The sequence below is a fragment of the Nematostella vectensis genome, chromosome 11, assembly GCF_932526225.1.
Source record: "Nematostella vectensis chromosome 11, jaNemVect1.1, whole genome shotgun sequence".
Lineage (NCBI taxonomy): Eukaryota > Metazoa > Cnidaria > Anthozoa > Actiniaria > Edwardsiidae > Nematostella > Nematostella vectensis.
In genome coordinates, this window is record NC_064044.1 from 12566868 (window position 1) to 12592508 (window position 25641).

A 25641-nucleotide genomic window follows, 5' to 3' on the forward strand; every position below is an offset into this window, starting at 1 on the left:
AACAGAAAGGCCCGGGTCCAGTCATTTGTGACGTAGATCGAGATGTCAACCAAATTACATAAGAAAACATATGCGGGCGCTAAACCGGTTCCCGTCATTTCTTAGTTATTGCTGAAGAGCTTTGTGTGGTTACAACTTTTACCGTCATCTTTATATCTCAACCTGGTAGTCAAATGATAATTTAACTCCAGGAAACAAATCTGCAAAATTTAGCAGATATTTTTTAGTCTTTGAATTGTTTTTGCATTGTGCGCGCGCGCTTCATTCGCAACTCACGAGCGCGCGCTGTTTTTGAATTCTTCAACAAAACGATAATTTCTTTTTTTCGCATATAATTCTCAATTTTAAATCATTCTTCGCTTTATTGTGGGTAGCATTGCAATTGAAAACACGTCGCCAGCAATATTTTGGGGGTATTGCCGTCTCTGAATTTTAACGGATTTATAGGGTTAGGGTTGGGTTAAAAATACGTTGTTTCAGATTTTCCCGCCAAAACTTGGAATTTTTCACTCGATTCAATCTCCTTTCGCGCGGCCGGGAAAATTTTCAAAGATCTGTAGAAAATTCAAATTCAATTCCCTTTTCAGACTTTTTTTTATTCACTTTCGCATATATTAACAGGCTTTCGATGTAAACTGTCCGGAATTGGGTACCGTCCGTAATTGGGGCAACACACCGTACTCGACAAGCCCGCATGTAGGCATGGGTAAAAACACCTGATACCCGTCTAACGCTACATTCACACCAAAACCATGTTTAGTTAAACAAGGTTTTTCTTTGCCTGATAACTTGCCAGTTTCTCATTGTGTTGAATTCTTACTTTACTAGCTAAATGATTACTTAGTAACATGTACAGCACAGTCTATTCAGTTTTGTTCTTGGTTCTGTCCACTCTTGGGAGATTTAGAAACCAGTTTAATTAAACCACCTTTAAACTAATGCGAATGCGGTATAAGTCTGAAGGTATGCATGCGGCACAGATTGTCTAATGATCAGACAATGCTAGCACGTTCGACTCCGGGTTTACAGTTGAGGTTGGGCTACCTGTGTTCTTGTCCAGCGGTAGTCATTTCCCAAAATGGCGGACGCAGACTCGTGTCCTTCCATCGTTGTTTCTGCGATCCGCCTTCTCACGAGTACTTCACTTACTCCAAGTGGGCCGAAAGCACCACAGAGCTTTGACGAGATTATATCCTCCAGGTTAACTGCTTTGAAATCCGCTCTCCAGGATGATAAACAATTGCAGGGGTTGTCTCTTCTTTTTGACAAAAGCCGGACAAGCAGAGAGTTCTGGATGAAATTTTTATCCATTGAGCAGGAAAATGAAGGCAATCGTAATCCCGTGAATATATTCGACGAGGGAAAAGATGTTCGATATTATGGTGATTCGAGATGGAGATTTGTAGAGACTTGCTTGCAGTTACTGATCGTCTTGAAAGATGTGATGCAAGAACTATCTAAAGCAAAGGAAACAGAAAGTGTTGAACCTACTTCGCGGGAATCAACTAACACCATCCCTGATAACACCCACCCCACTCCTTGTGACAATACTGACCCTACCCCTGTGAGGCCTAATGACCCAACCCCTGATACAGCTACTGACCCAACCCCTGTGAGGGCTACTAACCCTACCCCTGTGACAGCTACTGACCCTACCCCTGTGAGGCCTAATGACCCTACCCCTGTGACAGCTACTGTCCCAACCCCTGTGAGGGCTACTAACCCTACCCCTGTGAAAGCTGCAAAGGGTAGAAAAGCCCCATATGCTCCTAAACTGGGAGCAGATGCTCTTAGCATCTCTGATCAAAAAAGTGTTCTAACATGTGTCCAGTTTGTAGTTAGTTTAGGACTTTGTCCTTATCTGCTCCCTGGGATTGGTATCCCTTTAGAAAAGAGAACAGGATTTGGTGAATTAATAAAGTCAGGGGGTTTGTTTGTAAGGAAAGAGAGGCATTTGTATAAATGTGTCTGGACATTGTTGGAATGTACCAAACACCCCACACTTGGGTCGGTCATTCTGTCCAGGCATTTGGGAGATGTGTTGTCAGGGCTGATACAACTGGTTTTTGCACCACCACCAAGACAGAATAGCAAAAAGAAATCAGATTTGAATAGTAAAAATACAGCAGCTGTGAGCAAGATAGAAAAAGACATTAAAGATGAACAGGATAACCTTAAAAAGGAAACTCCAGATATTGGCACTAACACAGAAAAAGCAAGACTCTATAATTTGTCTCAATGGGAAAAGTACATTAGTACATCGGATGCTCAGAACAGAGATACTTTTATAACATTGTCTCAGCGGGAAGGATGTTGGTCTGAACTAGCTAGGCTGCTTAACCGTGTCTACCAGCCCATGGTTGTTAGAGAGCTTCTAGTTTTACAAGGCAGTAGCCTTGGTCCCACAAATGTTCATGGAAATACCACAAAGCATGGAAGTGGAGAATTAAAAGGGGGATTCTCTCAAAGACCCCCTAGGTGGTTTGTCATTATCTGTGGACAGTTGCTCTCTGAACGGCTTATGATGAAAAATGGTGTAATTGCTGTTCTTAGAGGGATCTTGGAAACACCTGGAGGTAATGTTCCTATATAATCTTATCTTTCTTTTTCCCAATTTTAATCTGCTTACAGACATGTAGAAAAATGTTTCACATTAGCTCATTTCACATAAATAAATGAGGATAATTTCTTAAGGTAACACCTACCATGTAACAGTAAACAAAATGTAAACAAAATGTCATCGAAGTTTGTACCATTCATCTTGGCTTTCAAAAACAAGGCAAATATGATTTAAACAAAAATTACTGAAATTGCCAAAGTCCATTTTCAATTGGAAAATCAGTCTATAACTCAAGGAAACAATAGAGAAGATTGTAGTCAGGAGATTCATGTTCAAGATGTTTACAGATGACTTGAAGATCAAATCTATATTAAAAATGTCATTTTCAGTAATAAAAAATTAACCATTCATAACCAAAATCAAGAATTTAGTCATTATTATATAGTTTCCATTTGTTCTCCAAATAAGTGGGGTTACAGTAAAGCCTATGGTGTTATATGATGTAGTTTGTTTTGATCCTTAGACCCAAGCAGTGCCCCTGACTGGCATAAATGCGAGATGGTTTCCAAGCTACTTGCCAACTGCCCAAGCCAAGCTACATCTGTGGATGTTTACTATGGACATGTTGGTCCCCAGGTAGAGTTGGATCCCCTTTACAGATATCTGTAAGAAAGGTGATTGTAGGTGATTATGATGATAATGGTAGTGGTGATGATGATGATGATGATGATGATGGTGGTCGTGTCGGTGATGGTAGTAGTAATGACAATGGTGTTGTTAGTGGTAGTAGTAATGATAATGACAATGGTGTTAGTTGCAATGATGATGATAATGGTGGTAGTTGTACTGTAATGATGATAATGGTGGTAGTTGTACTGTAATGATGATGATAATGGTGGTGGTAGTTGTAATGATGATAATGGTGTTGGTAGTAGTAATGATGACGATAATGGTTTTGGTAGTAGTAATGATGATGATAATAGTGGTGGTAGTGGTAATGATGATGATTATGGTGTTGGTAGTTGAAATGATGATGATAATGGTGGTGGTAGTAGTAATGATGATGATAATGGTGATAGTTGTACTGAAATGTTATGATGATAATTGTGGTAGTTGTACTGTAATGATGATGATAATGATGTGGTAGTAGTAATGATGATGATAAAAGTGGTGGTAGTGGCAATGATGATGATAATGGTGGTGGTAGTAATAAGTTTGTCAGCAAGAAAGATGATAATAGTGATAGAATGTTATAAAGATCATTATTTTTTAGCGGTCACCCTAACAAATCCTGCATTCTGATTGGCTAATAAAGTGATCCGGAGATTCCTATATCTGTCCTAGGTCTGAGAATCGATATTTTGAGCCAGCTGTTAGCTCAAAGTATGTTTTTGCTGGTGCTGTATTGTCAGTATTTTTAAGACTGTATTTCACGATAGGGACCTTTCACCTGGCAAGTAACCCCTATTTATTGACTAAATTGTTTTTCCTTCAGGTGCTCAAATTGCTGTTGATATCTGATCCAAACCTTGGGCCACAGTTCATCAGAGTGGCATCATATGCAATCCAGTTGATGTTAAAGCTGCACCCAGCGGAGGCCAGGAAGCATGTCCTGAACATCATGCTATTACCACTGGCCAGGGCTACCAGTCAAGGTAATAAAAGCGTTGTCTATAAGGTGTTGTCTGTAGAGTGTAGTCTCTGGGGTGTTTTCTGTGGGGTGTTGTGTGTGGGACGTTATCTGTGGGAAGTCATCTGTGAAGTGTCATTTGCAGGGTGTTGTCCGTGGGGTGTCGTCTGTGGGGTGTTGAAATTGAGATGTCATTGGTGGGGTGTTGCTGTGCTTGTGGATTGTATCAGCAGAAGTGATGGTCAAGTTTTAAACTACAAACATACTTCAATATGAAAAACAATAAGTGCTATCATCGCAGATTTTTGCTAATTTATGTCCAAAATCCAATAGAACAGAATGCAGCCTTTACTTCTTAAATGGAATGAGCTTACAGTATCTGAAGCCTTTTTCTTCATGTCTACCTGGAATGTAAGGGCAAATCCAGAAGAATGCATCTTTTATTTCTTTGTGCTTTTATTTAGCCAGTTCTTACTTCAGATCTTACAAAGGTCTTACCTGATCATGAAAGAAGTCAACCTTGTTATCCTTGTCATATATAGACATCACACCCAAGAATATCTCAAGCATTTATTTCCATTTTGTTTTATTTGATGAACGCTTAAGGCTGAATTTTCCCTGTTTAGCTTGCTGCATGGGCCCTGGAGATGTGGTCTCTGATGAAGCCTCAGTAACAAGAAGTATAGAGAGTATCCACAAGGTCAGGATAGTCTGTCTTCTTTAAAGAAGGCCAATCACGCCGCCATTTTATGCTCCCGCTCAATGGAGAGCCACTCAAAAAATCCATTTCCATCAGCTAATTTAATATATAAAATATAATCAAATATTGTCATTATAATGTAAAACTTTACAAGTTCACAAGTTTCCTTGTGAATAAAACGTTTTATTTTCAATGATAAACAATAACAAAGGAGTGGGTGATCGACATTCTTTAATAAGGACCTGTGACATAAAATTCATGGACCTGGTCCAAGTCATCAATCACAACTATGTCAAAAGCAGAGCCCCATAGATAAAGAAAAAGCAGTGCCAATGATCGACTGTTCCCTCTGTCCTAAATAATTTTAAAAATCTGTTTCAAAACTTGGTTATCCATGAAAAAGCTGAATGGGTACATGTCAAAGGGCATTCATTTGAATGAATTATTATTCATATAATTGATAATTAAGTAAACCCCAGTAATTCTATAATGTATGCATACCATATTTGGACATTTGAGCTGGAACTTTTCTTACAAAATGGTCCTCCAGTTTTAACAATCTTAGTTTTTTTCTTTTACTTTCAGGTATTTGTAAAAGTTACCAATTACGAGAGGTGCTCTTTGCCTTATCTTTCCAACATCATTCATCCGCTGTTTGAGATATTTTGCTTCACGAGACAAGGAGTGTCTTATCTACGGTAAATGTTCTGTGGTTTGATAATGGTCCTAGTGACATACTTAATGTAAACAATAATACTATATCCCGAACTTTGCCATTTCGATGAAAGGTTTGTGATCCAGAGTTTGTGATTCGAAAATCAGATTATTTGAAACAGTCGAAAACAACTTATTTTCATCAAGCATATAACCTAAACAAAGATTAAACATTTTAATGTTACTTAAAAGTAATTACTGGACAAGAAAACATCAAAATTCTTCGATATTTGTTAGGTCTTTTATGAAGTCACCTCGATCCCCAACAGCCTGACTGAGACATCGCCGGTTCTTTATATTAGACCTAAAGTATTTAGAATCCTGCAAGTTCAAGTCCTCTGAAATATGATGGCTTTCTAATATGCAAATGCCATCTCTTGAATTTTCTCGATTCAAACCTAATTGGCTTGGCTAAGAAAATAATATGAGTCAGACATGTCAGACAAAAAATTTGAATCTTCAAATACTATGCTATTTCCATATGATACCTATGACTGCCCCTCCCCCTCTGCCAATTTTCTTGATTCAAACTTAATTGGCTTGGCTAAGAAAATATGAGTCAGACTTTCGAATGGCAAATATCAAATGAAAAATCTATGGTCAGACTTTCCACATAGCGGTAGTAGCAGTGAAATTGGCTGGAAGTTCAGCCAGGTGATGAAAGCTTTGTATTGTTTTGTTGCATTAGAAACAAATAGGCAATAAAAACATGTCAAAATGTAGAACAGAAGCATCTCAAAATTGAGATGAGGTTTTGTTTAAAATCTGGAAAAAAATACAAATATGTCAAGAAATTGCAACATAAAATAAATCCTCCTTCAGACAGCGCCCGAATGAATTCCTGGGGCAAAACGCTTGTCCAGCAAATCTGGCTCTGTTCAATTCACTTTGTTCAGGGTCCTGCCAAAAAATTCGCCAGAATTTTCTTTGTCTTATGGTCAGTCGTGAGACTTAGTTGCTGTTTGCATGGATATTGGTTTCGATAATTCCTGTGTCCTCCTTGTTCCTGCAGATCCTCCTGCCAAGACATTCTCACCCAGTTCCTCAAGCATTCAAACTCCCGGGTTGCCCTCAAGACATTGTACACACTTGCCTTCAAAGAACACCCTCAGGAAGACTTTGGCAACACTCTGACAACTACAGAATCAAACAGCAAGACCCAGACACGAGGGAAAAACAAGAAGGAAAGTGTCCAAGAACAGGAAAGCAAGAATGCCATCACTGTAAGTAATGCCACAGTGACCGGAACCAAGGAATTGGATACTACAAATGAGTGCTTGGAAGATTTCAATTCTGTCAAGCTAATGTCTGGATATTACTCGTTTGGACATGGCGACAGTGGTGGTGTAATAATCAAGTGTAAAGCTGTTGATGTTAATGAATCAGCAGACGATTTGCTGGGAAGCCTCAGCAATTCTATGCAAGAATATGAGGTCCAAGCACTGTGCCTTGTGGAGCTCCTAATGGAGACGAAGGCAGAGAAGCTTGCTGGGGAGTTCTTTTTGCATCTGATGAAAGAGTTGACTGACATTGTAACAAGTGAACAGGAGCAAAGTAAGTTTGGCTGAAATAAGAAATAAGAAAATGGGTCAATGCTAGGAAAAACAAAATTGCGCTCGTTAAGAAAGGTTGAAGTGGTCTTCTTATCGACGCATGCAATTCAGAATTATATAGAAACGTTATTTTTGTCTCAATTTATTTGGAAATTAGAATAATTATAACAACTGGAGGTCATCATTAGGGATAGTAGGTTTTCTACGAATAGCGCTGCTTGAAGCAAATTTTATACCTTCAGGGATAACGCATATGTGACATTTTTGGGCCCCTCCCCAGGTTTCGCACATTTCACGCCATAGTTTTTTTCTCTCAGTCGGCAGCAATGACCTCATGATGATTGACAAAGCAGTAGCCAATCAGAAGCGCAGCCTGTTGATATTGCATCTGGTTGCTCTTATGTGTGAGAAGCTAGGCCCCACCATTCTACAGGATCCCAAGTACATGTTGTCATTTATTCGCGCTACTCTTGAGAGGGCGTGTATCTTGTGCCAAGAAGGGCAGCTGGAGGCGGGGCTTATAGCGGAGACTGTTACCATGGTGATAGGAATGCTGTCTGCTATACTAGGAGGGGCTTTGAAGGTATGATTGACAGACGTTAGGTATGATTGGCAGACGTTAGGTATGATTGACAGACGTTTGGTATGATTGACAGACGTTAGGTATGATTGACAGACGTTAGGTATGATTGACAGACGTTAGGTATGATTGACAGACGTTAGGTATGATTGATAGACGTTAGGTATGATTGACAGACGTTAGGTATGATTGACAGACGTTAGGTATGATTGACAGACGTTAGGTATGATTGACAGACGTTAGGTATGGTTGACAGACGTTAGGTATGGTTGACAGACGTTAGGTATGGTTGACAGACGTTAGGTATGGTTGACAGACGTTAGGTATGGTTGACAGACGTTAGGTATGATTGACAGACGTTAGGTATGGTTGACAGACGTTAGATATGGTTGACAGACGTTAGGTATGATTGACAGACGTTAGGTATGATTGACAGACGTTAGGTATGATTGACAGACGTTAGGTATGGTTGACAGACGTTAGGTATGATTGACAGACGTTAGGTATGATTGACAGACGTTAGGTATGGTTGACAGACGTTAGGTATGGTTGACAGACGTTGGGTATGATTGACAGACGTTAGGTATGATTGACAGACGTTAGGTATGGTACAGTGATGTATTTTGCGTCTTAATACTTAGCTCACGGAGTCCAGTAGGCGTAGTCTATATACGGTTTATGAAGATTGAGACACCAGATTACATATGTCTTTCAAATAACGTGTAATCCTTTACCTGATATTGTTTGTGTGCCTTATGAATTGTTTTGGTTGCTCGCGAAATTTATTTCAACAATATGGAACAGAAATAGATGAGGTCACAGTGCAAACTGGCCTCCAAGTTATTTAGGGCGCGTTTTTTTACTCGTGATTCCGGAATGAGAATGATTTGAATAGAAAAAGCGCGCGTTCGTTTATCCCGCGTTCCTATTTCGGAATGGAATGCCATTCTGAACATTCTCTACCAACTATTCCCATTTCAGAATGATATAAGAAAAAAACGCGCCCTTAGATACATGTTGAAACGGCGCTCAATATCGACTTTTAGTGAGAATGGTGATGATCTATCATGCTCTAAAATCTATCAGACAGAATGCATTTTGTTTTGAGTCCATTCATATATCATAATAATTTCTTTTTATACCTCAGCCGTCCTCCTTGTACTCTTCGTTATCTGATAACCCCTAATAAAACCACTAGACTGTAGTATCACAAATGCTGACACCATAGCTTCTCAACATCTAATGGCAGCTGTGCACATAATTGGTTACCTAACCAGTTGTTCCACCAGCTTACGCAGATAACGTACTATGAAAATATATTTTATGTTTTTTATAGTTGGACGCCGAAGATCGTGAGCTGGTAACAGCCCTAATGCCGTTGCTGGAGAACCTAGCCAATCAGAACCCAGATACAGAACTAGGTGCCATGGCAACGGACCTGCGCATCGCCATAGCAACACATGGAACAGTTTGGAGTCAAAAGCTTCAGGATGCTGCTCAAAGGCTCGGTAAACCGGACAAGGCTATGGAAGGTGTGTACAAATATGGTCACACACTTGTACCGTTTTAGAGCCTCTGCCAGCCGCCATTTTGTCATCCTAGCAGAGTACCAAGTGTGGGAAAGCATCCATTTCCATCGGCTTATTTGGGGGTGCTGTTGTGGTATTTTCCATTGAGTTTGGTAAATGAATTATGAATTTGGTAAATGAATGATAAGTTGCTTTAAGATGATTATTTCGAGTTCAGGTGTGGTTGACTAGGTCTCTTTGTGATAAGGACGAGAGGACAGAGAGCGATTTAAGAGGCAAGCGCTCCTAGGTTGGAAATGTTTTTGCGGTGCGCAATGCATTCTTGAAAGGTCTGAGCAGATAACCTTATGACATTTTCAGCCTCTCTCGACACTTTACCTTGAAGCGGCTGGGAACGATTTATGATACAGTAAAGCCGGCTAACGATAACGTGATCCTCTAAGGGAATCTAGAAATAAAAAAAACATATATTATATAAAGCAGGTCTAAGTATATTTTTTTGTTCGAGCCCTTTACACCAGGGGCATGTTCTTCTGAAGCCTATGTATCACAGCTATGTAGTAGTTTGAGGTATTTCAAAAGATGTAAAAACCTGGCTTCTGTATTAAAAGCGTGATCTTCGTCTTCCAAAAGGCTTCTTCTCTTCACCTCTGTGAGGACACAAAGCTGGCCTTTGTTTCCATCTCTTGTTTCTATCTCCAAACAGAATGGGTAGGTGTTTGGACAGGACGCTCGCCACTGTTGACCTTGTCTGTATATACAGCTAGCCTGAACCCCATTGAAGTCCCTTGGATTTTACTTTATCCCCTGATAAACCTAACTAATTTCTTTTACCCTGTCGTAGCTTCATGTGTGCTTGTTGTGGGCCTATTTTTTCAAGTTGACGGCTGTCAACTGGGTGCCCCGTATCTTGTGGGCCACTGAAACCATTGATGTGTTTTTTTTTGCAGCTGCCAGTGAAGATTCAAGCGGTAGCTCATACGACGAAGCGCTTAGTCAGTTGTGTGACCCACTACTTCCGGTCCGTGGTCACGCAATGTTATCACTGGCGTCACTAATAAACCACAGGGACCCTAAAGCCATGAGCAAGGTCGACACACTGCTGAAAATCTTCGAGGAGCAGCTCGCGCATGACGACTCGTACATTTACCTTGCCGCTGTCCAGGGCCTGGTGGCACTCGCGGGGCTGAGACCAGACCCAGTCCTTCCTCACCTGGCACGGCAGTTTGCTACGTGTAGAAAAGAGCCTGGGCCCAATAAAGAAAGAGGCCTTTACCATCCTGAGAAAGGTAGGTTTAAATTCCTTAGCCTGCAATGCAGGTGTTTATCCGGTGTTATTATAGCGAAAAACCAGCCTCGAGCGATTCATAGCCGCCATCTTGGATTTTGAGCAAAAATGATGGCTTCTACGAATTGCTCAAGGCTGGTTTCTAGCTATAAAAACACCGTGTTAATGCCTGAATTGCAAGCTATAAATTTCTTTTTTTAAATGACCTATTCGATATCTTTTACATAACTCAAACTTACTGATTGTTTCAATATCACCAGGTTCAGGTGCGCCTGCTATCCCTCAGCGGTCTCCCGAGCTTCGGATGAAACTTGGAGAAGCCCTGGTACGAGCAACCCGAGCCTGCGGTCCTCTTGTCCCGAGGTTTTCTCAGCATCTTATCTCGTCTCTTTTGACTGGTGCCCGTGATGCTGAGCCTATGGTGCGGGCCAGCAGCCTCTCCAATCTGGGTGATGTTTGCAAGCTATTGAGGTTTTCTATTGGGCCCATTCTACAGGAGGTGTGTTTACAAAAAGGGCTATGGTTAAGGCTTTTGCTGTGTGGATATTGTTAATAATAACTCTGGAGTTGAGATAAACTCTGATAACTCTGGAGTTGGGATGTGATATATGAAAAGGGTCTTCAACTTCCAATACTATAAGATATATTCGTATTTATTATATTCTTAAATCTTAAAGAAGGCCAATCACGCCGCCCTTTTATGTTTCAAAGCCGAGTCACACAAAGTATCCATTTCCATCAGCTAATTCAATCAAGTAACCAAGACATTTTCAACAAAAATCGTCAAAAATGTATAAGACCATTCGTAAATTGTTATTTCAAAAGTTTCATGCGAATGGAAGTTTTTTCTCAATCATAAGCAATAACAAACAAGTGATTGATCGACTTTCTTTAGACAGCGTGCAGATTGCAGTAAGCAAATAAGACATTGTTTCTATTTTTTAAAGCTTTTTTTGTCAGCAAAGCACTGGTGCCGTCATCTAGTCCATTCAGTTCTATCTTGAGCCTCGCTTCGTTTTTCGGGTTCTCCACCTATGTGGTCAGCAGTTTACGTTTATGCTCCCAACAGCTTAGCCCAGTCTTTGCGGTGTCATTTAACATCGCCCCCCCCCCCCTTCAGGTGTTTATTATCCACTTAACTCCCTTATTTACTGTTTACTGCCTTCCTTTAAGTGTTTACTATCCGCTTTATTTACCTTCGTATGTCCTTCCTTCATCATCTCCCACCTTCCTTTAGGTGTTAACTACCCTTGTATGTCCTTCATTTACCATCTGTTGGCTTCCTTTAGGTGTTTAGCTGCCTGAGCGCTGTGCTGCACACCGATAAGTCCGAGCACGTTCGCCGTGCCGCCACCATGGTCATCACTCTACTGCTGCAAGGGCTTGAGAAAGACTCAATTGAAGTAAGATAACTATCCTCGGGTACCCTGGGCGAGGAGCCTGGGGACGAGAGTGTTGCGCGCAGTCGTGACAGTGCTGAAAAACGCAAGACTAGTTCCAGTGCCGCACGGTCAAACCAGGCATTTTGTTTTGTGCTGGCAACATTTTACTGGAAACCTAGCATGTTTTTGGAAAAATAGAGGAAGCTTAGCTATGATTTTCTCCATGTCTCTTATTAGCCAAAGAACCCGTGATATTTTGTACTCTGTAGTTTTAGTACTATCCACTTATGCCTTGTGTACACTAGTGACATAACGACATAGGCGCGCACACTGTTCTTATGTTCAAGTGTGAATCGTTCAACATAAAGACATAAGCCCGACATAATCACGTGGACATAACGATATTTTTTTCTTTTATGCCATTATGTCAATTTCATTATGTCGGGCTTACATCCGAACATAAGACTGCGCGAGCCTATGCCGTTATGTCACTAATGTGCACCAGGCATTACATACAAAAAAGAGAAAGAAGACAGCTTTTCGTAGCCTCATTCAAACTCTTCCACACTTGAGTCTGGTTTTGCCAATGCGCGCACGCACTCAAACGTTTTTCGTCCACACTCATATATATCATATACGAAATGTCTAAGATCTGGCGATTCTTCAAATAGAAATCACTGTGTTTTTGGTCACCAAGGGTTCTCCTACGCCCACTCCTGGCAACATCTTAAATAGCCTGGGACGGGCGGGCAGGAAACCGGTGATATTCTCAAACACTAGGTCTCAATTTAAGATGGTGGCTATCAAAAACGTAGTAACAGGAATTTCTGTTGCTTCACGTGGAAATTCTCGACGTACACAGCTAGGCGGTAGAAGCAGCGAAAACTGATTGAAAACAATCTTCAAAGCAAGAATTATTTGTATAATATTTAGCGTCAAGTCACCGTGCTCTCCTACTCTTCACAGGTCCTGGGCTCCAGTCTGAAGGACATCTATCGTCTGTTGAAACTCGTGGAAGCCACAGATCCTGACGAGGCGACACGTGTCCACGCGCAACGTGCGCTTGGAGTACTCGATGCCATTATGAGGGAATTTCTGTTTCCAAAGCAGACCTTCACCAAAAGAATCCAGGTACTGCCGTGATATATATGGATTGCGTGACGCAAAAGGAATGCGTGACACGCGTGGATTTCGTGACACGCGCTGAAAGAGCTCGATAACATTATGAGGGAATATCTGTTTCCAAATCAGACCTTCACCAAACGAATCCAGGTACTGCCGTGGTATATATGGATTGCGTGACGCAAAAGGAATGCGTGACACGTGAAGATTGCGTGACACGCTATGAAATAGCTCGATACCATTATGAGGGAATTTCTGTTTCTAAAGCAGATCATCACCAAACGAATCCAGGTACTGCCTTGATATATATGGATTGCGTGACGCAAAAGGAATGCGTGACACGCATAGATTGCGTCACACGATCTGAGATAGCTCGATACCATTATGAGAAAATTTCTGTTTCCAAAGCAGACAATCACCAAACGTATCCAGGTACTGACATAATATATGTGAATTGCGTGACGCAAAAGGAATGCGTGACACGCGCTGAGAGAGCTCGATGCCATTATGAGGGAATTTCTGTTTTCAAAGCAGACCTTCACCAAGCTATTCCAGGAACTGCCGTTACGTGTGGGATTGCGTGACGCGAAAGGAATTCGTGACACACGTTGATTGCGTGACATGAAAGGAATGTGTCACACGCGCTAAGAACGATCATTTGCATTTTTGAGGAAATTTCCTAAGCAGGCATGCACCAAACGAATCCAGTTACTGCCTTGACATGTTATGGATTGCTTGACATTAAAGAAATGTCTGACGCGCTTAGAGAAACTTTTCAGGGATCATCGACAGAAGTGCGGATCACGTGACATGTAAGGAATGCGTGACTGCTTGGATACTGAGTATACTTTCACGATAATGCGTGACATATACTCCTTTTGGAACATACGGGGAACTCAATCATATCAGAGTGCCGCTGTTACCCTTTAGGCAGTTTTATGTAGCTGAAACTTGGTTCACCCAAAACAAGAAAAAACGAGAAGATACGAGCCCTACTACGCGCTTGTGTATTATCCCCCCATTGCGAGTAAATGTTGTTTTTGCTTCTTTAATTTCCGCATAGCAGGGGAGTGGCGACCTTATTATTTCACACAAGAAAATAAAATAATACTAGAAAATGTTTCTCACACACCAACCAAAACACAGCTAAGCTTTGATATTACCTGGATTATTTTTGATAGCATAAAAAGTATATGGAATTTCGGCTATTCAAGTACATATTTTTTTATTCAATATTTCTCTCTTAGATAATACCCACTCCGACGATAAACGAGTCTATGGAATCGCCGTCAGACTCTTCCTAGTTATGATAGTTTCACACAGAGTTGTTTGAATAAGAAACCTGTATTGAGACCCCCCCTAAAGCGTACTATTGGACTCCCCTCTTGTGTACTGCTATTATTGTCTCCGATCAGTCACGGAATACTTAAAACGCGTTAAAGACGCTCAAAAATGTTTTTTTTTTTTTTAAAAAAAAGCTTGCTTGCGCAGAAGATTCTCTATTTACGGAAAAAAATTATAAGTAACTCCAAGTGAGTGGGTAAACACCCTAAAAGGTACCAAGAAAAATAACAAAAAGCTGCTTTTTTTGCCCGACAGTCGAGAAAGGTCCTCAATGGACTAAACATAATACCCGACTTTTTTCAATTTGTTCAAATAAACCCTTAACTTGTCGACCTAGTGAGTTCAAAGTATTCTATATTTGTTGAGTCAGTGGAGATACTGTAAAGGCAAAAAAAAATCCCTTTTTATTCTTTCGTGATTTTTATAAGAGAACTCATTAAATTCCTCCCCCCCCCCCCCCCTCCTCGGAAAAAATAAAGTCCACTTTTACTGATTTCGCACCCCCCCCCCCCCCCCCCAAATAAAAAAATATATAATCCTGGGTACGGGCCTGCACGGGTCTATTTTTCACCAATTTATCACCTCAGTCCTTCCACCTTTTCCGAGCCAGTTGACCTACACGCTGGGTCAGGCCCACTGGTAATCATCGAGACACAGTGGAGACAAGATAATGCTCAATTAGTCAGTGACTATCACAACTGCCAAGCTGTGTAATCTTGCTGTGTGTTTGAAACGGAACGCTGTGAATATGGTGCTTGTCGTTATTTACACAGTTTGAACTGGAATCCTACTACGATAAGTCAATTAAATAGTTCATCCTGGCTGGGATGGCTTTCTGCGAATCCGGCATCTTGTCTGAGAGATCCTTTTATCATCGCCATCTAACCAAAGATACCAGCTCAATTCTGTTACAAGAACATCCTCCTTGTCTAACCTTAGTGCCGTACAAAAGTATCAAACTTTCTTTTTAGTTGTTGTTTTTTTTTTTCGAGATTTTATTGAAAACATTATGTGCCTTCCAAAGTTTAAATAAAACAATAACAAAGGTGTGGCTGTGAATGGCTCTTTAAAATGGTCTATCAGCCGCTATTTTTGTTGTCCTTGCAAAATAGAAAGAGTGAAAAAATCTAAAAACAAAAAAACATCCATTTAAAGCCACTTATTTTGCGGTGGTGTTTTGTGTGTTTTTTTTTTCTTTGGTAGATGAAGTATAAAACGTTGTTTTTAACATAGCTACTCCAAAATTTATCACACGCCTTCCAGTTAAAAATAAAAACAATAACAAAAGTATGTCTGACTAGAGCTCCTTAACAAGCGTTTGTTAACGACGCGTTTTTTTTTTTTTTTTTTTTTTTTTTCAAAAAGCAGGAGACACTCTCAAAGACGATATCTCACGTCGTCCCCCACTTGAGGATAAGCTCTCCATCATCCCTATCGAGTATTTGATTTCGCATGTGCCCGTTCGGATTTCCACATCCGGACACTAGCCTAAAACACGTCTTTGCGCGTGCCATGGACGCACCCGTACTCTTGACCCCGCTGCTCGATCTGTCGACAAATTGCTTCATTTAGTCTTGAATTCAATTAGAGACGCGTGTTGCATCCCTACGTTTGCGTTTGGACTGCGTCTACGAGCCATTCGCGTTCGCGTTGATATTACGTTGCGTTTACATCATGTAATTGTTATCGTCAGTTTTGAAAAAAAATAATTTTGCGGTTTCTCTTTTCGCGTTTCTGTTTTGCGTCTTTTTACTGAAATCCATCCTTGTACTTACGCCGTTTATTTTCATAGTGTATCCTTGTTGTTAGCAGTTAAGAACCATTTTTTATCTTTAACTCGGGTCCTTTTATCTGTGGACTGTTTAGTCTAATTCGCGTCCTGTTTGCGGCTTGACCGCGTCCTATTGTCCGCATATCTGCTGTAAAAAGAGTCCAGTGTTTCCGGATCGCGCGTTAAGATTGCCAAAGATTGGCTCGTGGTTCTTTTGTCAATGACCTTTGTATAGTGACAAATGCAATCACGATGCCTCTTGTCAAGTGCGCGCAAACACGTCACACACGGTTATTACATCGGGTTTCTCGCCAAAGGCCATTTGATATCCTTTCAACCATGCTTTGGCCTGTCGCCATTCCAAGCTGAGTTGATTCCGGCTACGCCAGCTAATTTGGCTACTGTAATTGCTCGCGTAACACCCTTCAAGCAGCAAAACCGTCCGGGAAAATAAAATCGAGAAGAAAAAAATAAGCCACTCCCCCTGTCAATTATTAAATGGTCCGTACCTAACCATTATGTATATTGCATTCCGTATGTCGCGCCACGTCCTATGATATCCTATGCTACTTTACGATACTCTTAACGTAATATGGTGGAAGATCCGTATGTTACGTTGTATTGTGACGATGTATGTTAAGATCTGTAGGGTGTTCATTCGTAATAACAGGGTGTCCGCAACAAGCTGTGTTCGTTATGTCCCCCCCTCTCCCCCTTCCCTAAGTATAGTTTATTCAATGGCGGATCTCGGGGTGGGCCGAGCCCCCCCCCCCCCCCCCCCCCCACCCCCATTTTCAGATATTAGGCTTAAAAATAACAAGAAATATTAAGGAAATCCTCGAAAAACAATAACACGCCCCCCCCCCCTTCCTCGGAACCCTTGTTTCGCTCCCCCTTTCTGAAACTCCTGGATCTGCCCTTGTTATTTCCGTTATTATCACGTTTCAACTAGGTTTTCTTTTCCCTTTTTTTCATCTGGCATTGCTCCGACGCGAATAAAGAATGATGTAAAGTCGTCCCTACTCTATGTGAACAATTACGTTTATTAACACAATGCCTAGGCCCACGACACAAATAACTATTGGTTAAGTTAAACATAACAAATACCGCACTCATATTTGGTCTATATAACCTCCCAATTTCATCATCTACATGTAGATGTAGATGTAGATGGATCTGCCCTTGTTATTTCCGTTATTATCACGTTTCAACTAGGTTTTCTTTTCCCTTTTTTTCATCTGGCATTGCTCCGACGCGAATAAAGAATGATGTAAAGTCGTCCCTACTCTATGTGAACAATTACGTTTATTAACACAATGCCTAGGCCCACGACACAAATAACTATTGGTTAAGTTAAACATAACAAATACCGCACTCATATTTGGTCTATATAACCTCCCAATTTCATTTAAATGACGATAACTAATGCCGTTTCGGTTTCGCCGCTGGAAAGATTAATAACGTTAAAATCGAAATTAGTTTTTGTACTCAAGGAGTGTTTGATTGGTGCTGTTGTATTTCGGTGTTTTTCCGGCTTGTTTTCTCTCGTCGCTTTTTTATTTATTATGAATGGGGTCCATTGAGATCGCGCCGATTTGTGGGAGGGCATCCTTTGTGTCATCTTACCGTTTTCGTGCCGCGCGAATTTTGATCAATGCTTCCTTTTAACTGTTGTGACAGAAATGATAACAGAGTCGTCCTATTCGTTTCTCGCCGCAAAAAGTCTGACAAAATAATTACAGAATTGTCTTATTTGTTTCTTACCGCGCGTAACTCATCAATACTTCCTAAATGGTTTGACAGAAATGTGAGAGAGGATCGTCTTTATGGCTTCATGTCCTCGCAGTCTGATAATTCATTTTTTAACTAAATTAAATTGTGACGGAATAGATTACCATGTCGCCTTATTTTTTTTTTTCTTGCCGCTGGAATAGCTGATAAATACCCTCAAAATCTTTTTTTGTCGCATAGAAGACATTTCCGTTTTGTTATACAGAGACCTAATCGATGCATCCTTTAGTTGTTTATCGGGAACGGGGAAGTAGAGAATTGGGGCAGTGATAGACTAAGCTCGAGTTTGTTTTAATAAAACTCAAGAAGCGCCAGTTAAAAAAAAATGTAGAATCTTTATCTCTATGCTTCTTTGAAGTTTCGCTTGTTTTAATTTTGTAGCTTTGCGCTCTGAAGATCTGTAAAGATATAGTCAAATTCAGTTTTTATCAATGCTTTAATCATAAGGATGGTTTGATTTCTTTTTGGTCCCAAACTATTTAGAATAGTCTTTATGATATGACAATATTTTAAAAAAGTAGCTATTCGGTATAACCGTGCCTTGTTGCTCGTGAATCCACGTTTTGTTTCGAACAATGTTAATCAATCAGTCTCTAAGCCGGCTTAGGCCAAATTAAGAAACTGTTATATTTTGTGAGGTTGCGCGATTAGAATTAACACATAAAAAAGAGGACAGACAGGGGCCTTAAGCCATTTAAGTGTTTTCGAGAATGCAAATCGAGCAATGTTAAACTTTTGCTCATTCAAAAACTGGCAAAAAAAAAACACTTAATAAATAGCTATTCACCTGTATAAAAACATGCAAGTGAGTATATATCACTAGGAAACCAATTGAGTGTCCTTGAGATAAGCCATTTGAATGTCCATGAGGAAGTATGATAACCCATGGTATCTTTGTACGGAAAGAAGCCGTTTAAGTGCTGCGTTGACGTGAATTTCTATCGTCGCGATCGCAGCACCCTGTTATTTTTCTAACAATAAAATTTATCAGCATGGGGCTTGGTCCATCTTGTCTCTGACTCATCTCTTTGATAGAAGAGAATCCCCGTCGCGGACTTATCCATTCTTTATCTCGGGACGATTGAGTCTCGCCGCGGGTGGAAAGCCAATATGGAGTCGTTTTACGTTGTGCAGTTTGGCACGAATGGGCCAATCACAATGCGCCGTTACGGCACGGAGCCCAGTGGGAAGCCATTTCGCGGGTAATGGAATCGTGCATTCCAAACATGACGGTGGAATACTTTTGCAAGTATTTTCAGTTAGAACTTGACGGTATTTGAAAATATATTATATTTTCGGAAACAATTTTAATGGAAAGCAAGTCTTGAGATTTGGATCTGGCTGTAATTTGACACAAGGATCGATCATTGTTTCTTTTTTATTCGCATCGAGGCCGACCCCTCAATTTTGTCGATTAAAGAAGCTTGATTGATATCTTATCGACAATGTCCTCGAGCATCATGCTGTTCGCACACCTCTCCTCAGGGGGGAGGGGGTCAGGCATGGAGTATTCGTGGACTTTCATCGTGAGGCTAGCTGGCCGTGTGGCAGGTGTAGTCTGGTGTCTAGCTAGAAAGCTTACTTCCCCTTATAGTGGAGGACGATGTGAGATGGCGTCTCTGAAACAAATGTCCCGTATTCATTAAAAAACGCGCCTACCTTGAGACAAACGCTTGGCAGCTTCAAAAAATGAATCTTCGCCATGTAATTAATACATGGCATACGCATTCTTAGGAAAACCATTTTTTTGTTGTTGTTTTCTTGAAACAAGTGTCCAGCTGATAGAAATAATAGCTTAGCATTACAGTATTACCAGGTGCATTTCGAACGCGTAGAATGGAGGTGTTATAAGCAGGTCTTCTCTAATTTCTCACAATCAGCCTGTTCAGGGCATGGCTGCGTCCTCCAATATTCTCTTAATGTTTCTGTATCGTCCTCCCGTCCCCCTCCAATAGGCCTTACAAGCTCTTTGTTTCTAGAATGACTAGCTCTCGTGTCGGTCTTAACAAAAACGTTGTTTCAAGACAACGCGGCTTGAGCCATCCTGAGCTAAAGCTAATACTGTACTTTGCAGATATTTCTGTATCGCCCTCTAGAAGCGATTCTAAGGCCTGCTATAGTTCTGCTGTTTTTAGAGTGACTAGCTCATCGTCGGGTGCAGCAGAAACGTCGCTGCTTTAGCTAGAATACGCTAAAGCTACTATCATTCACGAAGATTTCTGTTATCGCCCTAACAGACCACGTGACACGTGACAGTTTACGTGACACGTGTGGCATAGCAATCGCAGACCACGGGCTATAGGATAATTTGACTCCGAAATGAAGTCTAATGTCTTGTTAGTATTGAATAAACACGTATCCCTACTTCAACTATATCACTATTATAGTGGGAAGAGAAAAAAAAACGCGCCTCTTGGTGTCGAGGGGGTTATTTACCAGGTGGCGGTGGCGGTTACAAAGCGCGTCGTTTGAACGAGCTCGCTGCATGAGCCAAACACATCCATTTGAAGTAGGGCTTTATTCAACACTAACAAGACATTAGACTTCATTTCGGAGTCAAATTATCTTAAAACCCGTGCACAGACAAACGCAATGTGTATAGGCTCCCTTGAGGGGAAATGATTACGTTGTAATGATGATTATATGTGTTATCGATCGGCTTACAGTATGATTATCTGTTCATACCATTTCGCAAATGATTCTATGTCCTGATTGGAAAAACAGCTGATATACCGGCGAAGTGTATTCCCTACTTGTGTTGGGGGAGGGGGGTGGGATAAGTTTGGATACGCGAGAGGAAGGGGGGGGGGGTCTTGGAAAGGCTAAAAATATGAAATCATCTGAAAGAAACATTTCTTCAGGTTTAAAACACAGCAGTCGTTATCAGCCATATGGATCATATGGGAAAAAGAACTGTTTTTGAATTCTTCAATAAGAAATTACCAAGATAGTATGACGTCATAACGGCCACTTTTTTGCGGAATGGGGGCCCATGCGCATGTGCCCTACAAACAAAAACCCTTTTTTCCCTAACAATAAAAGCCTGGAACACCATATGAGGTAGCTTTTATAAACTGGAAGAACCCTTCACTCCCTCCCCCCCACCCCCACCCCCTCCCCCTACACACGCGCATACAAATAAACCCAACGGAAATGCGAGTCCTTGTATAATAATGGTGGTATTATCAGAAGGTGTGGTCCAAATCACGGAAGAGCTGTGCGTGAGGGTCCAAGTCGTCCACCATCCTTGGATTGAAAATTTATAGGAAAACCACGTCCGATGTATGCGTGAGATCTCAGGCTGGACGTTCTCATGAAAAACGTTCTTATAAAACAATGAGTGTATTCCTTAATTCCAATTTTTTCTAAGTATTTGTAAACAAAGTTCTGTTTTCTTAATGCGCTCCCACGTTCTAGCCACATTCCATGTGGATGCGATATCTTTTAAACGGCTTATTCCCGTGCTCTCGGAAATAGGAAGTGACTTTTTCAGCGCATCGATAGAAGCCTATAATAAATTATAAAGCCGATACCAGCGATTACGTACGGGACAATGAAAAATTGTTTTCTGCAATCACATATTTTTGCGCTTGTAAGCAACCAAGTTTGTCGATCTCGTTAATGTAAGACTATGAATATATTTAGTGCTGGTTCTCATTCCAAGTTTAGATATTAATTTCTAGACATGTTACAATAAAATAAATCCTATCCAATCCGATTTTAAACCACAATGAAATGTTCTCACACCCATTTAATCCGTTTCCTCGTCATTCTATTCGTCCAAGCTTCCCCTCTTTGTTTGCGGCAATCAGGGCTATTTAGTCTACTCCTGATCTGATCCTAGAGATAATACTTTAAACCTTTCCGCCCTATCCAATTGCTAGAGTGAGCAAGCTTTTCTCGCTCTACATGCGTCCATATCTTTTTCCTGCGTCTATATAAATTCATCGGTCTTTTCTGAGGTTAAAACATGATACGTATGACCTTAATCCTTGCAATACTCGCTGAATAGCGCGTTATTTTAAATATTATTTGATTATTGGGCAAAGACGGTACTTTGGCCATTATTACATATCGTCTTTTTACGCGCCGGCCGGGCTATGTGTATTCTCTTAGAATGAACTAATATCCGTTTTGGCGCACCAAAATGAGATTTCATAATGTCCTTTTCTGACGTATCTCGACAACTAATCAGGGACTACTAGAGTCGCGATGCGGACTTCCCCAATCGTGCGATAATTTTCTTGCGTTAAGAGAAAATCATTTGAAATATGAGTACGTCCATTATGTGCAAGTATTTCATTGAAAGCGTTGTTTGTTTTTTTCGACTTTGTCGGCGAGAGAAAGGAAGAAAAGGAACTAATTTTTAAGCGACTGATTAAAACATCATAATTCGTATAGATCGGGAATTTACTGCCAATATCAGTAACCGCCTTAAAGTTTTACATGTGTACGTGCTGTTTTTTATTTCATTTCATTTCTTTTTTTAGCGCGTCAATTTATCCTTGCAAGTACGTCTCGCTAAAGCTGAACATTACGTGTCTCAGAGGGTCGTCATCTCGTCCCCTGGAGCTTTCGCAACAAAACATCCACAATGACAGACTAAAAGTAGCGTGTCAGCTTAAGCCCGGGATGAACCGCAAAACTGCTTCAAGAACAAACTACTACTGCATTATCAGTGAGATAAAACCGCCCTTTGCATTCCCGCGTCCCGCTAGTAAAATAATTCGCGCGTACATTAGCTTTAGTTGAGATCTTCACTCGTTAACTCAGCACAGTTTAAATATAGCATTTGTCTTAAGCGGTTTTCAATTACGGAAAGAGTGGCACTAGTGTCTATTTTCTCGAATGAATTTTTGCGAGCGTTTCATCTCACCATGGCGACTTTAACCGTGCGCCACCGGTTCTCCATTCTCCACATCGTGTTTCAAGCGCAAATATTTACTCATCAAAATGTCGGTGAAATTACTGTTTTGCACCTGTAGCCTATTTAACCGTTTTGCGCTTCTTTTCTTTCAAAAGGAAAGCCTTTTAATTCAATCTACAACCTCTTAGCTATCCCTCAGGGCTGGATAATCTTCCTTGAGAATTGCGTAAATTCCCTTTTTCTTCACGAAATTACGAGAGCTTTGTCCCAGAGTCATTTTCCCATACCTGGAATACGCGTGAGAAATTCTGAATTTGTTAAAGCTTCAATTTTAAAGACGATCTCGGCGTTTCAAGCGTTCAGAAATTTTTAGTCGGAAAACAAGCAGAGTGCTTAGTGGGAAATAGATGGTTTGCGCTTATTTGTCTAACATCTTCTAATTTGCATTCTATACAAATCGCTCAATTGTCCGAACAAGAGAAGCGGCTTTATTTTTGAGAATGAAAACCCTCGATTGAAGGATATAAAGCCGTTACCTTTCTTTCTGAGAAATAAATAAAAACGTACAAAGCGGAATTTAGAATGAACCCTATGACTAAGATAATATATCATCGTTGAAGCTCGCGTGCGCAAGAATTTTTTTCTCTGGTTGTTTTTTCGCCGTCTCGTGCGTTTCTAATACAAATAATGATACCACCTATATAGCAAACCAATAGAGCGTGCAGACAGGACACGACGCCAAGTGTCAATATTATTAGTCTCGCTTCCCTCGTCATAGATTCACAAAGTGACATTCAAAATTAGGGACCAGTTGAAGAAAGGGAGGAACAACGGAATAAGATATTAACGGCGCATAAAGCTGTCAACCCGACTTTGCGAGTCATTAAGAATAGCGCGCATATTTTAGCGGAGACTAGATTGCCCCAGTGCTAATTGCCCTATCACGGAATGGTAGCTGGAACTCACGCGCCTAACCGTCGGTCAATAACCACTGCGTGCACTCCAGGTAAACTCTCGTGCCAACATAACACTTTCGTTCCAATCTCTCTATCTCGCTGTGTTTGTACAAGGTCGCCACTATTCTTTTTCAGCTTTGGCCCGATTTCTCGCCTAAAAGCCGCTTTCTACTCACATCAATATTAAGTTCCTTTTATCTTTGCTAATCGACGTAAGCTCTATCTGGTTGTAGCCCGCGCTTCTGTTTTTAATATCAACGCGATATTCTGATCTTGATTAAGCGCGCTGATTTCAAGACACGCAGTGAATCCGAACGAGCTCGAGCTATCTATGAAAACATGCGTGCGGGAACATGTCTCAACCCCCAAACGCGTGTTTTTAAGCGATTTTCGTCTCGCAGTTTATTTCTACTTTGAAAAGTTTCACCGTGCAATTAATTTAGACAATCCAATCCCCTTTCGTACGGCGGAGATAACATTTTTGCGGAGGCGTTTTTGTTGGTCATCACAATAAATTTATTCATTTGAGCTGCACAAGAAATAAAACTTATAATGTCGGAGTAAGACTAGTTGTCATTAACGCGAAATGATCTCAATAAAATTGACCAAAACGAGAAATGACCCGGCGGCGCGCAAACCATAGGACGAAAGCACGCAAACTGCACGCTAAACCGCAAAACTGCCGTACATTTTGACCGCGTTGTACGAGTACGTATACAGAATTAATGTAATAATCTCGATTTGTTTTCCAGATTATCAAGGAGGAAGACGCTAAGAACAGATGGAAAGCGAAACTACGCTTTTCATTTGAGTAATCTCCTATTGTTATGATTACAATTGTGAAAGTCATATTTTACGTTCTATCGGACGTTGCAAATTCGATTTATTTTATTCCACGCATTATAATACATAACCACATTTGCACATAGCAAAAAGTATATTAAAATGTTGTATTAAAAGTATAGAAAGAGTATAGAAATCATTTTGCTTTACTTTCTTCACAACACGATAAAAAAACATTCACTAGGAAGAGTATGCAGCGCGCAAAGATGGTATCAAATAGAACATCACAGGCACATCAAAAAATTCCACTGCGTTTACTTTACACTCTCTCAATATTTCCATTACTAAACCCCAGTTCCTGTTTTTATAAATCCCCTTTGTGTTAAAAGTAAAGATTTTAGCGACACAAGTGTCGTTAGTAAACTTCTAGTTGTGCACTTTGAGCTCTTTAAACAGACTTGTTCGCGTTTCTAGTGTTTACAAACCAACCAGCGTACGTAAATCATAAAATCCAGAGGTCTGTTTACTATCTGAACATCTATCCTTCAACGCCCAAGACCGTAGCGGCTTCATTTCCTCAGAGGTCGCAGGAGAATTGACGGGTTTTGTTCTGCGTCGCGCAGACCGTAAGCCCCTAAAGCCTGGCATCAAGCAGTGACGTCTAACCGGTGATAGGTGTGAACTATCACTGAGGTTTGTTTTATTGGCGAGATAATCCGACAGCTTTTCAATGTGTTCATGATGTGTGAATGTTATTTTTACCGTGTGAATGATCCTTGTACAAGCCTTCAAAACACGACTAGCTCAAATCGCACTTTAGTTCAACGCCCTTCGTTTAGAACCTTAATAAATTTTGCTTTCTGAGTTGATCCTCGTTAATGGATTTCAATGTTTATCGTTCTTTTGTGGTCGCGACAAACAACGTCGCAGAGCATTCTTCGTATCACGGAGCCGTACGCTTTGTGTTCTTACACTTATTATGTTCTCTGCAGCATTTCCAAACGTTACGATTCACTTATAGTTTTCGCTTAACGATCTATTATGAGTCTGTCCTAAAAAAGTGAGATTATA

At 40.7% G+C, this 25641-nt stretch overlaps 1 protein-coding gene and 2 long non-coding RNA genes across 3 annotated transcripts; 2 read left to right on the top strand and 1 right to left on the bottom strand.

Annotated features, from left to right (window-relative positions):
- Positions 1-1066: 1066 nt before the first annotated feature.
- LOC5514761 (transport and Golgi organization protein 6 homolog) lies at positions 1067-14738 on the top strand. The gene is made up of 12 exons (XM_048734690.1): positions 1067-2576; positions 3084-3196; positions 4056-4215; positions 4817-4890; positions 5476-5588; positions 6617-7158; positions 7475-7740; positions 9074-9269; positions 10217-10555; positions 10815-11053; positions 11844-11957; positions 12903-14738. The coding sequence occupies exons 1-12, from the start codon at positions 1079-1081 to the stop codon at positions 13077-13079; spliced, it is 3831 nt and encodes a 1276-aa protein (XP_048590647.1). The 5' UTR covers positions 1067-1078; the 3' UTR covers positions 13080-14738.
- A 207-nt stretch (positions 14739-14945) lies between these two features.
- On the bottom strand, positions 14946-16495 carry LOC116619508. The gene is made up of 2 exons (XR_004296717.2): positions 16178-16495; positions 14946-15950 (listed from the first exon to the last, which is right to left on the bottom strand). It is a non-coding gene; the product is annotated as an uncharacterized LOC116619508 (long non-coding RNA).
- A 6947-nt stretch (positions 16496-23442) lies between these two features.
- On the top strand, positions 23443-24762 carry LOC116619466. The gene is made up of 2 exons (XR_004296699.2): positions 23443-23837; positions 24540-24762. It is a non-coding gene; the product is annotated as an uncharacterized LOC116619466 (long non-coding RNA).
- Positions 24763-25641: the final 879 nt, after the last annotated feature.

What these genes read in the sequence shown, in the direction of transcription:
- LOC5514761 (XM_048734690.1), top strand. Translation starts at nt 1,079, where the DNA reads ATGGCGGACGCAGACTCGTGTCCTTCCATCGTTGTTTCTGCGATCCGC. An exon ending in ATGGACATGTTGGTCCCCAG is followed by an intron (nt 3,197 to 4,055) that starts GTAGAGTTGGAT and finishes TTTTTCCTTCAG; the next exon opens with GTGCTCAAATTGCTGTTGAT. An exon ending in GGCCAGGGCTACCAGTCAAG is followed by an intron (nt 4,216 to 4,816) that starts GTAATAAAAGCG and finishes TTCCCTGTTTAG; the next exon opens with CTTGCTGCATGGGCCCTGGA.